This window comes from Haliotis cracherodii, unplaced genomic scaffold, assembly GCF_022045235.1.
Source record: "Haliotis cracherodii isolate W230 unplaced genomic scaffold, xgHalCrac1.p SCAF_21, whole genome shotgun sequence".
NCBI classification, from domain to species: Eukaryota; Metazoa; Mollusca; class Gastropoda; order Lepetellida; family Haliotidae; genus Haliotis; species Haliotis cracherodii.
In genome coordinates this window covers 10,075,229-10,091,481 of record NW_027266277.1, presented here as the reverse complement: position 1 = coordinate 10,091,481, position 16,253 = coordinate 10,075,229, and the positions used below count along the sequence as shown (strand labels likewise).

At 42.8% G+C, this 16,253-nt stretch overlaps 1 protein-coding gene across 1 annotated transcript; it reads left to right on the top strand.

The window, feature by feature from the left end:
* Window positions 1-1,221: 1,221 nt before the first annotated feature.
* Window positions 1,222-14,307, top strand: LOC139470862 (uncharacterized). The gene is made up of 3 exons (XM_071253183.1): window positions 1,222-1,304; window positions 8,744-8,941; window positions 13,077-14,307. Exons 2-3 carry the CDS (start codon window positions 8,765-8,767, stop codon window positions 13,305-13,307), a joined length of 408 nt encoding a protein of 135 aa, XP_071109284.1. The 5' UTR covers window positions 1,222-1,304; window positions 8,744-8,764; the 3' UTR covers window positions 13,308-14,307.
* The last annotated feature ends 1,946 nt before the right edge of the window (window positions 14,308-16,253 follow it).

Below are 16,253 nucleotides of genomic sequence, written 5' to 3'. Positions count from 1 at the left end.
GAAACAACACATCTTTCGTGAGTTTACCACCAGGTTTTGCGATGATATTCTCACGCAATTGCTTCAGCAGATTAGCATGATGTTGTCCATCTCGGGACGTAGTCCAACAGTGGGATTCAAGAAAACCTCCCAGGTGATGTAGCAGGCTTTGTATCGGTGATGAAAGTGGAGCGTTTTTGTCTTAGGGCTTAGAACCTGGGGTGCAGATAATTTTAGATCGGCATCTTCACGGACTCTCTTCTCATGAACCCTCTTGACAGTGGCAAAGGAAAGAGCGTCCTCCAGTAAAGTTGACACCGTGTGGCTGGCTGTTGTGGTTAGCCCTTCAGTTGGAGATACTTGACAACGCGGTAGCCACTCTTGCACATTTTCATCAGTTAAACACATCTAGTCTCTTTTATACCTGTAGACAACATCTATGCTACCTGTTTGTTAATTTGGTTTAAATGCTGCCTTTAAAGCATGGGAAGTATTGTACTTAAAACATAAAACTGATAAGAGTGTACTATATATTTATATATACAGTAAACTACGGTTATAACGAACTCAAAGGGACCACTAATTTTAGTTCGTAATAACCGTAGTTCGTTATAAGCATATGAACAGCATATATAAAACAAATTGATGGGACTAAAAAATAAGTTCGTTATATCTGTAAGTTCGTTATAAACGTGTTCGTTATAAACGTAGTTTACTGTACTTCGTGGTGGGGGTCAGAACATTTCATCCACCTCCTCGTACACATAACAACACATATGATATAAGTAGCTGCAGTATCAGTCGTACACAAACATGTCGTCATTGTACAACACTTATAGCAAAACCCCTGCTTATCTTAATAGGCTACGCAGCTGACATATACCTGTTTATGTCATAAAAACGTACTTGTAAAAACACTCGTCCCAAAGTTCTTACCGCTTATTACACCCCTAAATCACCGTGAAATGCTATAGCTCCCATCCTCGGGCATAACTAAAGGTTCTCATTAAGGTAAATCCAGGGTCATACAGAGGTTTGTCTCCAAACTCCCTACACTTTAACAGCAACAATTGTCCCTGGAACAATGTCATAGTCAACCGGTGAACGTTCGCATTTGGTTATGACGTAAAGCGGTGAGCTTTTTACCCAGAAGCCTTGGGCTGTCAACCCAAAATAGTCGTGACCCACTTGAACTGGCTTCTCACTATAAATACCGAGCGTTGAGACGCGGAGAGCTTCTATCGTCGAGCGCTGTCAGGCAAACGAGCAGTGGGAAGGGGTACACCATATAACTTTACAAGCTAATATACAAGGAAAATAAACAGGTAAAGAAATTTTATATGATATATATTACTGAAAAATACTGTAAAATTTGGATGTTATTATGTTATTTATTACACCGTGCATTGTGTCAAAGTGACTTTTTCGTATTATTCGTTATAATGTGTTATTCTAAATAGTCCCTGATATTTCTTTCATACCCAGATATATCCTAATGTTGAATCTGCATTCCATACTGTTTAAGTTCAACGCTTTCTTTAAATTTCAATCTAAGTGTTATCTTGTGATAATTCTTATCAACTAAAGTTATGTGTTACCACGTGCACATGTTGATCTACATATATGCTTTTTGCCTATGTTATTGCATATATGTACTACATTTCTTTGGGTATGTTTCACAATATGTTCCAAAACGGTTCATGTTTCACTCAGGTGTTCAACTACCAAAATGCTAGAGAAATTATTTTGTTAAAAAATCCCCACTTGTCTTTTAAATTCTTTCTCTCACGTTTCTGTAATATCTTATATTCTTTTATAAAGCACCTAGGCACATATCTCAATCTTCCCCAACACACTCGTCACACAAGGACGGAGTTATGGTTTCAGTTTCAGTATTGGAAACGGTTGGCTGCGGGATTCCATAATCTTGTTGTACCATACACAACCTACTTGGCAACATACAAACCGTCTTCCAAAGTCTGAATTTCTTTAAGTACATACTAGTAAACATTTCAACCGAGCAATGTGAGCTACGAAAAGTAATCCCAACGCTTAGCGTGTAAGTTGGTTACGTGCGCTGAATAGCATAAAGTGATTGATCTGACCAGTTAGATGTTATGTGAAATGGGGTTTAGCGTCGCGTCCAAGATTATTGCACTTATATTACGACGTGCATGTGTGTGTGTGTGTGTGTGTGTGTGTGTGTGAGTGTCGCTGCTTTTACTCGTCCGGACTGACGCCGAATTTTATAGCGCTAGCCCACTGAGATACCATGCCGCGGTTTAACATGAATACCCCATTCAGACACAGTATACAGAGTCCGAGTCGACCAGTCCTTGTTTTAGCCCCATAAAGCCGAGCGCCAGCCAGGGTAACAACAAGTACCATCTTTTAATGTCTTTTGGTATGACGCGGCCGGGGGTCGATCCGCTCTCCGCATGGACGCTCTATCACAAGACCACGGACGCGGTCGTCTGTTCTAGTACTTATTACTACTGTCGAGATTCAGTTGCGGAAGGTCCTCAGTTAGTTCGAGTCGGTACTTCTCGATTGAGGAAGGTATTATTTTCTGGTCCCTCGTTGGCAGTATAACATCAAAATGACATATGCAGCACATTTCGTTGCATGAATTATATGTTGCTTGGTGAAGAGTAGTTGCATTATACTTAGTTGGGGGCCAGTCGTCTTAGTCCCTTGGGCACGCCAGAAACCTATGATCGTTGGTTCGAATCCCGGTTCGCCCCGATTATGTATATATTCATGTGTAGTTTGATACGTAGTGGGTTTGTAGTGGGACTGAACTTACATACACATATTTATTAATTTAGCTTATTATTTGGGCATCTTCCGATCAATTTCTCCTCGTTGATGACCGAATACATTTAATACTCGAGCGATTTGCATCTGATATTGCCTTGTATAATGACACTCGTAAGTGTCTACAATGCAATCTGTTAACTCATTCTGGTGATAGTGAGGTCGCCCTGAAAATAAAGCGTTCGCTCGTCACGCCGTATCCACGGGTTTGATTTCTTATGTCCCCGACCGTTATATTGCTGGACTATTTATAAAAGCCGTGCGAAACCATACTCACTCACTCACCAACCCACAGAGTAAGGAGCTTCAGCTGAGCACAACCCCAAGAGGAGTTCTGGAGTGATAAGTATTTATATGTATCATCAGTGTACCACTTTGACCCTCAAGCTGTTCCGTGGTTGTCGTGAAGCCCTCGTGAACGAAGACGGTTGTTATTTGTACCTTGTACCATGACTCCAATCTTATCAACAAACGAAACATGGGTTAAGGGCATAGCTCCATGGAGGTCGTACGACGCAAGACAGGTATTGTATCGATCACATTATCATCGGGCAACATGACCCAGGTACTTCCACAGGCGTTATCGGTCAAGTGAGTGAGTGAGTGAGTGAGTTGAGGTTAACGCTCTTTTTGCAATGTTCTAGCAGTATCAAGGCACCAGAAATGGCTACAGCTATTGTGCCAATATGGGGAGTAGAACCAAGGGGGTCGGCGTGAGGGGCCCACGCTTGAACCACAAGGTTAATCCACTGCCCAGTCGGTCACCTTTCGGTCACGCTTTGAAACAGTACCGTTAGATCCTTTTTTGGTCTGACAACTAAGCCTTTCTGCTTGAGTGTACATATATATGTGTGTTGTTAGCGCATTAAGAATTCTTATTATCATTATAACAATTCTAATTATGCACCGTATCCGTTCCGCCCACATTAGCAAAGGTCAAGATGAAGATGAAATACTGTTAAAGCGGCGTCAAGCATCACTCACTTCGAATGGGGAAAGCGTCAAGCATCATTCACTTCGAATGGGGAAATGTTGAGTTTTTTTAGTACTGTTCATTCAGTCTTACCGCTAGTTTGATACAAAAATTGTATAATTCAAATTTCGGCATAACGAACAACACTGAAAGAGTGAAGGTACATCTACAGTCATACAGAGCTAAGCTTGAGATGTTTTTGCAAAACTATTGCATTCATTTGATTAATAGTTGTACAAGGTTCAACAGCATGCTGAAATATTCGCGGTTTGTTACGTCATCATATCACATTGTTAAATTAATGTGTCAAATCGATTTGTTTTGTTTGTTTGTTTGTTGTTTAACGCCACACTCGGCAATATTCCAGCAAAATGACGGCGGTCTGTAAATAATCGAGTCTGCACCAGACAATCTAGTGATAGTCATCATGAGCATTGATCCACGCAATTGCGATACGATGACATGCATCAACCAAGTCAACGAACCTGACAACCCGATCCCGTTAGTCGTTTTCTTACGACAAGCAAAGTCGCCTCTTACGACAAGAATGGGTTGCGGAAGACCTATTCCACCGCGGATCTTCACGGATCATGTCAAATCTAAGCGTCAGATAATTGCGTCAGGTGTCTCGTTGAGCAATGCCCTTTGCACTCTAAATTTAGTTTCCTCTCAAGTTATAAAAGCACTCAGCAATATATTGAACTGACACTCTCTGTATAGAACACGCAATAACATATTCACTATAATCATAGGTTTGCAAAACCAATTTTGTATTCACTCTTCCATAAACTTTTTAACTTACATAAATTAATAAATTAAGTATCACTATGAATCTTGGTGTGCGTAATTATTCGTGTTCTTTACAACTGACAACGAATCGAGTTCAGGTAGTGTGCTGCACGAAGACATGCATGCACATGTATACAACGAGGTTCAGTTAGCGGGGAACTGATGGCCCAGTAAACTGAGATATGTGTCTCAGGCGTGCCGGCTGGTCAACTGAAGCTGTTTTAATAGATTTAATAGCATTATATTTTTTCCTTTCCATGGACACGTGGAAGCTTGTCTTGAGTTGAGGCTCAGTTGTGCAGAGACTCTCAGTTAATCATTTTTCTTCATGAACTAAATGTTGTTATGGAAGATGGGACACGGGTAACCCGGATGTATGCGCCCATGTTATTCGCTGTGCAGAGTTGTGTCCCTTGGGCTTGCCAGAAACCAATGACCGTGGGTTCGAATCCAGGGATTCAAAATGATTATTTTCATAGGTCTGTCCGAACCATACCTGTGCTCATGGGTTTCAACAAAGCGGTATATGTCTAAGATATTCATCAAGTTGGCACGCTCTAAGTGGCATTAACCCATCCTCACTCACTCAATAAACTGAGTGCTGAGTGTAAAACAGTTGCAAAGAATATTTAAATACACATGCCTTCAGTGACCTTAAACACGTTTCTGTTTGCAAACATTTCCTCGTGTTCAGCGTCAAGGTATTCAAAGGTCACCGTCAGAGTGACTACGCTCTTTGTATCACGTCCAACGTTTTCGATTTACTAATTGAGGGGCGTGAAACACACATTGAACCCACATGTGGCGATAGTAGTAGTTCACTATACCGCCATACAGACTCAACAACGCTTCACTATACCGCCAGACAGACTCAACAACGCTTCACTATACCGCCATACAGACTCAACAACGCTTCACTATACCGCCAGACAGACTCAACAACGCATCACTATTCCATATGCTACGGCAGTGATAATCATATACTAGTAACCATAGCAAATCGCTAAACCATTATAAAGACATATATCACTGAATCACAATGCCATGACATGAGGAGCATAGCAGTCAGACAGTCGGTGTCCAGGACAACCATTTTGTTTTTGTCTGTCTGTCTCAGTATATTGTTGAGAACAAATTATACCCTCCACTTTGAGAATGAATAGAACCGAGGGACCCTAGGAGAGCAATTACACTACTTGTTTCCCAGAATTTGATTGTTGGTGATCCAGACGAGTGATTGAGTTTATTCACTATGTAATGCTATCAGTCATACACACATATACGCTGGTGAACATTAATTTTGCCTTTGGAGGTTTATCTGAGATTCAGTTTGACGATGAAATGACTATGGTTTTCAAACACAAATAATAAAGCACACCATTTTTCCTATGTAATTTCAACAAGTTGCAACAAACCTAAACACCGCGTTCAGGTTTTTAAATGAAAATTACAAAATTAATAATTATAAAACATGAGTTTTATCATCAGTCCTTTTTACAAACGTGCTGTCATGGGCCAGGTATTGCAAATGTCCCAAATAGTGTTAACACCCTTAAGTGGTGACGTGACGGATTTCAACCTCGGTCCAGAAACCCGGATGTTATGAGTGCGTGTTTACAAACAGTCCACACTGTGTCATTCACACACAGAACGGATGGAGTAGATCGCCCCGCAACCCAACCGCAGTGAGTCGTCACACGCGATCAATTCACATACAATAGACAAATTACACTACGACGTAAAATCTATAAAAGTTGAGTAGCGATCATCCCTGCCTATATATATTTACTACTTATATCCTTCATGTAAATGTCACGTTGGTATGACCTGGGTCATATGAATCATTCACTACCCGGGTCTCTTATCTGACAGTGCCATTCGTCGCCACTCCCCCATTTCCGTAACCTGCAAGATCGGTTTGTCCCGGAATAACACGAGTTGGTCACAAATGTGACAGTGCGTTCAGATTATCACGTACTGAATCGCTCTGACCTGGATGTTCGGAGTTTTAAGGGAGCAGCTATTTAATTTTCATGGGGATGTGGGTGGTATTTTGAATTGATATCAGCATTTATAATTATATTGTTTAGCTCAATTGATGTTTACTGTTTTCAACATAAACAGGTGCTCCATTAATTGTTTTTCAAATAAATTAACATAGCGAACTGTAACGACAAAATCTATTTCGTGTTCACAGTGTGAAGTTTTACAGTTTTAATAAGCAGGATCGAGTCAACGTGTTGTTGCAAGACAATTTAACGTCCACAGAAACACCATTTGGTGTTTATGGCAACGTTGGCAACAGACGAATGCAGTCACAGACCATCCTCGGAGTGACAGGCCACGCGTCACCAATAATCCACAAGACAACTGGATTCGAACAACACACCTACGAAATCGATTCCAGCCAGCAACAGCGACTGCAAGAAGCATCCCTGGCCTTCGAGAATATCTTCACAAACCGTACGTCGTCGCCTCATATGTGCAGTGACTGTCGCCAGAAGACCCGCCAGACGTCCCATTTTGACAGGAAACCACCGTCAAGCACGTCTACAGTGGTGCAGGCATCGTCTACGCGGGACGGTCATGCAGTGGGGACAAGTTCTATTCACTGACGAGTCTCGTTTTCACCTTAGCCACAGCGATGGACGGATTCGAGTGTACCGACGTCGAGGTGAACGTTACGTCAATCATTGTGTCATGGAAGAAGATCGGTTCGGGGCTGGCAGCTTTATGGTATGGGGTGGGATTACAGCAAGACAGAGGACCCGTTTGATTGTGGTAGGGGGAAATCGCAATGGACAGCGCTACCGCGACGAGATCATCGGCCCTGTTGTTCTACCGTATTTGCGTCGTCATGGCCCAGGCATTACCTTTCAATATGACAACGTTCGGCCTCATATTGCTCGACTTGTTCAGGATTCATTTCAACAAAACAGCGTGAATGTCATCCCCTGGCCGGCTCGCTCCCCTGATCTCTCACCAATCGAGCACATGTGGGATGAGATGGATCGGCGCCTTCGACGTCAACCACATGTTCTACAGACACTCCAGGAACTTCGAAACATTCTCCAGCAGATATGGACAGATATCCCACAGAACTTTGTGCGACGCCTGGTCCATTCCATTAGACGAAGATGTGTTGTTTGCATCGCAACCAGAGGTGGGCACGCACGCTATTGATTTGCCAATTGACATTTTGGCATGTTCATGGTTTTTTTATGAAATCACGGATTTTCTGAAGTCAGTATGGCAAATTAAACCATTTGAACACTTTCAGGAGTCTTTTATCTGTTGCTAACCGAAATTGTTTCAGATTTGGTAAAAAACATAACTTTGCATTAAATCTTATTCAATGTCACAGGAACATTTGTTGTTCAGAATATGTATTTTTATTACATATACTGCACATTATATTTCGACACAACGTTTCAAAATATAAGATGATTCAATAGAGGGATTTTATATTTAAGACGTCACACGAGGCAAAAATGAACACGAGGAAACGTTGGTCGACATTTGAGCCCCCTCATCATTGTTATTTTGGAATGAATTTACAAACAACGAAGGAAGTTACATTTTATTCCCTGACAGATAACAATCTTTACAGTATTTACCTCGGAATCCGCCCAACTTGTCTATTCAGAAGGTTGTTAGTTGAACACAAAATGGTCGGGGCTGACCCTTTGATATTCGGGAGGATAACATGTTGCGGATCAGTGAACGTAATAATACACTGGACCCGTGAAGGTCCGGGGTAGAATAGGTCTCCAGCAGCCCATGCTTGCTGGAAAAGGCGACAATGCTTGTCGTAAGAGGCGACTATGGGGATCGCATGGTCAGGCTCGCTGACGTGGTTGACGCCGGTCATCGTATCCCAATCGCGCGATGATATATATCACTGGATTGTCTGTTCCAGACTCGATTGTTTATAAACTTCCGTCATATAGCTGGAATATTGCTGAGTATGGCGTTAAACAACAAACAACAATGCCAACAGTTGGGTTAGATCAGTGGTAGTTAAGGAATCGTCACTCGATTTAGTTCTATGTTTGTTGTATTTGTGTGTTTATTTATTTAGTGTGGACGCATACATGTATTATTATTTGTCTTCAATCTGCTTTTTTCCCAGTCGTGAGCCACGTTTACATGTATAAAATATGATTATCTTTCGTTTCGTTTCAGATCGACATTGTGTGTAGAAGTATGCTTGGTTTTGGTGTCAATCCAACCGCTTACCGATCGCCATCTTGGAAGAAATGGATCAAGTTAATCACGCAAGGAGGGGCTATTATGGAGCTGAAAAAAGCGGCAATCATTCCGGATGTTGGGTCGAAATTAATCCGCAGCAAAGGATTCAATCTTACAGATGAAGAAGTAATGGTAATCTTTGCCATTTTTTTTATTACATTAAGACATTTCAGTGACTACAACAACACGTGACTTTCAGTATCCTAGCTCTTTGAAATAACGATCATTCAAGAACGGGACAAACACTATGACACGCGTGAATCTCGTGCTTGGCAAGACCTGCGGACATTGCGTGGTGACAGTCCATTTCTACTACGTAATTCTCGTGATATCCACACCTTATGTGTCAAGGGTTGTCATATCTTATCATGACCAGCAGTTTGCCCAGGACCAGGCCGACATGCAGCGTAATGGTTCAGTTGTCGTTTTGACAACATTGTGCGTTGCCGTATCCATGTCAGTAAGCTGATACAATGTGTCTAGTGGATAGAGCGTGTGCCCAGAGAGTGGGCTATCTATGGTTCGATCCCAGGCAGCCTCACACCAAACGACGTTGAAAGGTGATATTTATTACCAAGCCTGGCGCTCTGCTATAAGATTTTGTTTTGTTTTGTTTGTTTAACGCCGCACTCAGCAAAATTCAAGCTATGTGACGGCGGTCTGTAAATAATCGAGTCTGGACCAGACAATCCAGTGATAGACATCATGAGCGTCGATCCACGCAAATGGGATACGCTGACATACATCAACCAAGTCAGCGAGTCTGACCACCCGATCCAATTAGTCGCCTCTTGCGAAAGGCATAGTCGTCTTTTGCGGCAAGCATGGGTTGCTGAAGACCTATATTATTCCCGGATCTTCACGGGTTCTCTGCTTTAAGAGGATAAAACAAGGATTTGCCGTCTCGGAGACTCTATATACTCTGTCTGAGTGTCTGCTGCTTGGCATCTCGTTGGTGTAGTGCTATAAAACCGTATAAGTCCGGGCTAGAACACATACGTGCATGTACGTCGTTATACATGTACATTAACCTCGAAGGCGACGTTACAGTCCATCTCACCTCACCTCACCCCAACTCGCCTCACCTCACCCCAACTCGCCTCACCTCACCCCAACTCGCCTCACCTCACCTCACTTTGTCGCCTATTTCAGGTAGGCCGCACAAACTCGAAGCATGCCGATACAGAATAGGTCCCAGTTATCACGCTTGTTTCAGTGGCCGATGAGCCTCAACCGGTGTTCAACCACTGATTTATCCGCTTCAAACTCGACCTGGCGCAGGTGGCCTAGTCTGTCTTACAGACCCTGATACAAATATATATCAAATACAGCCCATGCAAGTCTATAATGTTTGGCAAGTCTAGATCACTGCAGTATCAGGAAATGAATAGAGACACTGGGCGAGTCACTGGGCTCCTTTTTATTATATTTTTATTAAGATAACTGAACAACTGTTTTTTTATGTACGATATGTTCATTTCAGAGACTAAATGTTAGTCTACAGGTGGCCGTCTGAAAGCTGCAAGATTACACCACTGCGGCAAAACACAACATTCACTCACATATGCCCGAGTTTTTAATCAACTACATTTTTTACCGAGTAAACGACAAAATATCGGTGTCGCTCATAAATATACACTGTCCATAAAGCTAAGCACTTCAAAACGTGTGTGTACATTGTCAGCCTATACCGAACTGACCTCTAACGTCGGGATCTGTTGATAGATTACACAACCAAGGACACGCGCTTCAGGTGTGGTGGTATGAAATATACACCTGCTGTCTTATGCTGTATAAAAACAAAGCTTACACGCCGGTAAAACAGGATACACGCGTGACGTTTCTGAAATATGATATCACTTTGAAAACAAGTAAGGCGCGTTTGGGTAGACTGATGGTTAAAGCAATGGCTCGTCAAGATGACGAACCGTGTTCGATTCCCCACATGGTAAATATGTTTACTGAAAGTGGCGTTAGATGCAACTCACTCATTGGCAAACTCCTATGCGTGAGGAGACTGATTAGTTGATGTTCAGAGTCAGTATGCTTTTATTTTTTTCTGACCGTTTACAATACACACAAGTATTATCCAAATACACAGGACCGTGAAGATCCAGGGTAGATTAGGTCTTCAGCAACCCATGCTTGTCATAATAGGCAACTGTGCTTGTCGTAAGAGGCAACTAACGGGATCGTGTGGTCAGGCTCGCTGACGTGGTTGATACATGTCATCGTATCCCAACTGCGTGGATCGATGCTCACGATGTCAATCACTGGATTGTCTGTTCCAGACTCCATTATTTACAGATCGTCGTCATATAACTGGAATACTGCTGAGTACGGCGTAATACACAAAAAAAAAACAAATACAGTCAAGCATTCGATATCGAAACAGAAAATAAATGATTTATTTGTTTTACATCTGACAATTTATGTCTTTCAGTATATTGAAGTTATTTTAAAAAAAATAACAATGGAGAAAAGAAAGTACCCGAACATCAAGTTACACACGCACCGGATTCTGTTTCATATTATTTAATGTTTCTCAATGAACCTAAGAACTCAATCTCTAGCGGTAGAGCGTCCGCCCGGAGAGCGAGAGGTCCGGGGTTCGATCTCCGGCCGCGTCATACCAAAATACGTCATACGTCAGGTACTTGTTGAAACCTTATCTGGCGCTTGGCATTAAGGGACTAAAACAAGGACTGGTCGGCTCGGAGTCAGTATACTGTGTCTGAGTGGGGTATACATGTTAAACTGCAGCATGGTATCTCAGTGGGCTAAAACAAGGACTGGTCGGCTCGGAGTCAGTATACTGTGTCTGAGTGGAGTATTCATGTTAAACTGCGGCATGATATCTCAGTGGGCTAGCACTATATATCGGCATCAGTCCGGACTAGTACACAAGCAGCTTGTCACACACGTGCATGCACGTCGCTATACAGGTGCAATAATCTTGGACGCGACGTTAAACCCCATATCACCTCATGTATCGCACACACAGAAATACGCGGCCCATCTGCATTGGACCACATTCTTGCCAAGTATTCCGTGGCACACTAAAATAGAACTCCCCAGCACCACCTTCTGCAGCTGCATACACGAAATAATGCAGGTGTCGATGTAGGGAGTTCCTTTTCAGTGTGCAAGCGGTCATTTCAAGAATTTCCCCAGCTAACCCCAAATGTGATAATCATATTTTGTGTAGGTATTTGGGAAGGGGATTCCAGTGAATTGGGAAGATGTTTACCACTGACGTACTAATTCCCTGATGAATTTACGTCAGTTTCTTCAATAAGATTGGTTCGAGATTGCTTACTATCGGAACAACACTCAATTTCCTGTTTGCGCTCTGACTAAAGTAACTACGTGACAGTTGAAATGAAATAGAAAATCAAAAAGACAAATAATCAAATTAATTTAGATGGGGGAAAGAGTATTCGGCGTCACGACAGTCATCACTAGTTTGTACAGAAAACGGTCAGTCGGCTGTTCAACTCCATGCATAGTTGCAGGGCAACTAGCACAGTGGGGCGCTGTGACTGATGCCAGTGCTAAGTATAGAGAGCTCCGCGAACAGGCTATCGCTGTCAGGAGCTTGTCACTTCTTTTGGAATTCGGGCGGCATGTCTGTATTTAGAATCGAGTGCGTTGGTGATGTGGACCGACGAACTGCGTTCTCCAACATCAGTGAATGAGAGAACTGGCAGTTCTGCGTTTTTCTTCAGCTAAGGTTGTAGTTTGGCGTTTCGTTATATATTTATTTTACGATAATGCACAGATAATTAAGGTTAAGTCACCTTACAGAGTTGTCTCTCTTAGCCGTGACAGGGTCAGCTGTTCGTGGGTTCAAAGCTGAAGTTCTTCGTGTTACGTAGTCATACAGCAGCCATGCCAGTAAATCCCACAATACCACAACTTTCATACTCCGAGATTAACGGAAAACCACTTCATTGTCGTGGAGATTAATGCACTGAAAACGAAGGGGAATAGTCTGCGCCTCTCCACTGTGACGTCACAGCTAGAGTTCTGCCGTTAGGCGGGATTTCGATATGCGTACGCGATGGTTGTGAATCAGAGCAGTTGCTTATTTGCTTTTAGTTGACAATAAAATCACATACGACTTTTTTGTGCACAAAGATTAATTTGTTTGACCATGTAACATGTTATGACGTTTGGATTCAAATGGTATCCTCTAAACATAATTTATTAATTCCATCATTTTCCAACGACAGCATTCTTTAACAGTATAATACTCTCGTTCCAGGCAATCAATCAATGTTTTCACAGCGACCAACCCCCGGAAACTATCCGTGCCAGCGGATGTACGTATTGTCTGAAGAGCGCATGTCAGGAACAGGTTGTCGCCTTCAATGGTGGACGGTACCTGATTGTCAGCAAGACGAAGAGCATCATCATTGTGGCGGTGTGTGAATCCAAGGCCAAACTCTCCGCCGCCTCCACGTGGCTCCTGCGAATCGCCTCTTCCATATCGTGAGTGACTTGAGTCGCCACAACGAAAGAATTGAACGCACAACGACTTCAGCACATCCCGGGACCAAGAAGAACAAACTACACTTCAACTTCGACTGTCTATTCCTTTATAGAAATGTGCCATGTGTCTTAAGGCTCCGATGTGGATCCGTCCTTGATCACGGTACTGTTTGTACTCGACAAGTTACCAACGTCAGTATCGTGGCACCGTTTCCATGGTTTTTGACCAAGAAATGTTGACACTGGAAATGGAAAGCTTAGAAACGCAGGAGTGTCCAAAGAGAGAAGGGATTCGTTGGTGTTTTGAAAGGTACAAAATGGGTTAGATGGTACTGTTTGCAAACCGGTATTTGTCGGTATTTGACAAAGGAATAGCCTGTATACTACGTCTTTATTGCAATTGTTTGTGAGGAAGATATTTGAAAGGGTAACAAGTTCTTTGACAAAATGTTGACAAAGTACCAGCCGTGATATCATCAATGCGCATGACACGAAACTGCTCATATCTTGTATCCTGCCCGATATGTTGACCAGGGTCTCCATTTGTTGATGACACATGTTCTCGTGTACCATTGCTTTGCTCAAACAAACCGGATCTCATGTACATATTTATATTAAAAAATAACCTCCATTTTATGGTCTGGATTTGAAGTGACGTGAATACATCATTTAAACTGGCATCACACACTATACTACTGGCCACTGAAGATTGTGTAACGACTACGACAAATCTTAAAGAATTAACATCAAGATGTAGTTAAAATAGCGTTGCATTGAGATTAGTTTTACAGAACTGAATTTTCTAACGACCATGACAAAAGCGCCTGATTAAATCTCGACGTGAATTTGTATGCGGTATATAGCAAACAGGCTGTGAAGGGACACCGAATACAAACGTAACGCGTGCAATGGGGAATACCATCGTAGGGCGAGATCAAATCCTTTTCGCATGACTATTGTGTGTTATTGTACGTAATGTGTCTGTCGTGTAATAAACATGTACAACGTAATAAAGACATTTTGTTGAGATGTATATTGTCGAGAGTAAACAGAGAAACGATGCTTTTGTCTGAAACATTTAGTCGGTTGTTTCTAGTCGCCAAGAAGTTAAAGCGTTCGCTCGTCACGTCACAGATCCGGGTTCTACTCCTTATATGGATAGTGTGTTAAGCCCATTAACGGTAATCTCCGCCATGATAAGGCTGTATTATTGCTAAAGGTCATGTAGCTATTCAAGACTCAACTACAGCTAGATCAGCGAGTTGGTTTCAGCGCTGATTTGAACAAAATTTCATTTCCTGAAATGTCACGTGCCATTTTGATAAGGGCGAAATCCTGAAGTTGTAACAGCCATTGATGTGTATCACTTTGGTTAAACAACGACGAACCAAAGATCCTAATCCCGTTGATCATGGGATTCGAACCTAAGATCAGCGGATCCTGGCACACAAAGGAACCAAACTAAACATTAACGAATTCAGCGTCCGTGCACTCTCGGATTCCAAACTAAGTACCCTTGGCAGGGGAATTGGGGAACTATCATCATTTTGTTCAACATTGGGACTTTTCAGGAAGTTATTCCCCTTATTTCAGAGATATGTTACCATAATATTACAGCCTTGCATTGATTTCATTTGTTTACATGATTTGGCAGTTTTATTCAAATTTCGGCCTCTGAGCAGGTCACCTGCAGATGGCCAATCTGGGTCGCTCCATCACGGCAGTCTGCAGATGGCCAATCTGGGTCGCTCCATCACGGCAACCTGCAGATGGCCAATCTGGGTCGCTCCGTCACGGCAACCTGTAGATTGCCAATCTGGGTCGCTCCGTCACGGCAACCTGTAGATGGACAGTCTGGGTCGCTCCAAAGCACGAGGAAAGATACACACCATAAGGCTTCGATGACATACAACCTTTAAGGTCAATCACTTTAGGCGACCATGCAACCAGAAAACGAATGGAAAGTTCACACAAGGACCCTATCACATTCTGATTTAATACAAATCGGATGAATGACGCATCTTAATGAAGAAATAATTTATTTAGCCCTCTCTACTCTCCCACCCACGTGTGGAATTCCAGGTGCAAGTTCCACTGCGAATGATGGTCATGCGGTCATGCGGTCATGGTTGTGTAATGCCATGCCATGCTTCTCGTGCTCTGACATAACTACGTGCCTCGGCGGGTCATCGTCTGTATGAAGTAATACTAATCTCCGCGTTTCGTTCGTGCTGCACGTGTCGCATGAGCCAACATAGCTCATGTACATTCGGGTCCACTCGGCAATTTCAGTTACAGTCCGTTTGACTCCAAATGGGAACGATAAATTGCAAAATAACTCGAAATCCAGGAAAGTGTATGAAACATCAATACGGTACTTGACCATGAATACCCTGTACCCAACAAATTCTGAATTTTGTTTATTTTAAGACCCATGACGGATGAAGTTCTTTAAGAAACTATCATGTAATTTTGTATAGAAATGTGTACATCACACGTAGGGGGACAAACCGTGGAAGGCACAGCGCAAGCACGCATGCACTGCACGGTCTGTGGTAGGGGAAATGACAGAACGTTAGAGGGGCCGTCTCATGATAATTTCAGCCGCAATCTGACTCGCTCATGCCAGAGATCTCGTCTTCGGAACTGCTGGTGCCTGAACCGACTGCCACTATTATAGGTTGGACTGTTGCTGGCCGTAGTTCATCTCGTGACCAATAACGTGGCTCTATCTCGTCAACGACTGTGGCCACACAACGCCTCCATGTTTCTACTGTTACCCGGCCAAGGGATTCCTTTACGAGTTGTTCAGCGTCTCGTAATTTGAACGTTGTGTTCGATCGTCCAACGTCACCCTTGACGATGCCCCATTGGAACTCGATTGGATTCAGGTCGCAGTGATAAGGTGGCAGTCGTAAGACAGCGTGACCCTGACCCTTGATGTAACTGT

Bases quoted from the DNA above. Each gene is read 5' to 3' on its own strand.
- LOC139470862 (XM_071253183.1), top strand. From the start codon at position 8,765: ATGCTTGGTTTTGGTGTCAATCCAACCGCTTACCGATCGCCATCTTGG. The intron at 8,942-13,076 runs GTAATCTTTGCC...CTCTCGTTCCAG, and splicing joins TTACAGATGAAGAAGTAATG to GCAATCAATCAATGTTTTCA.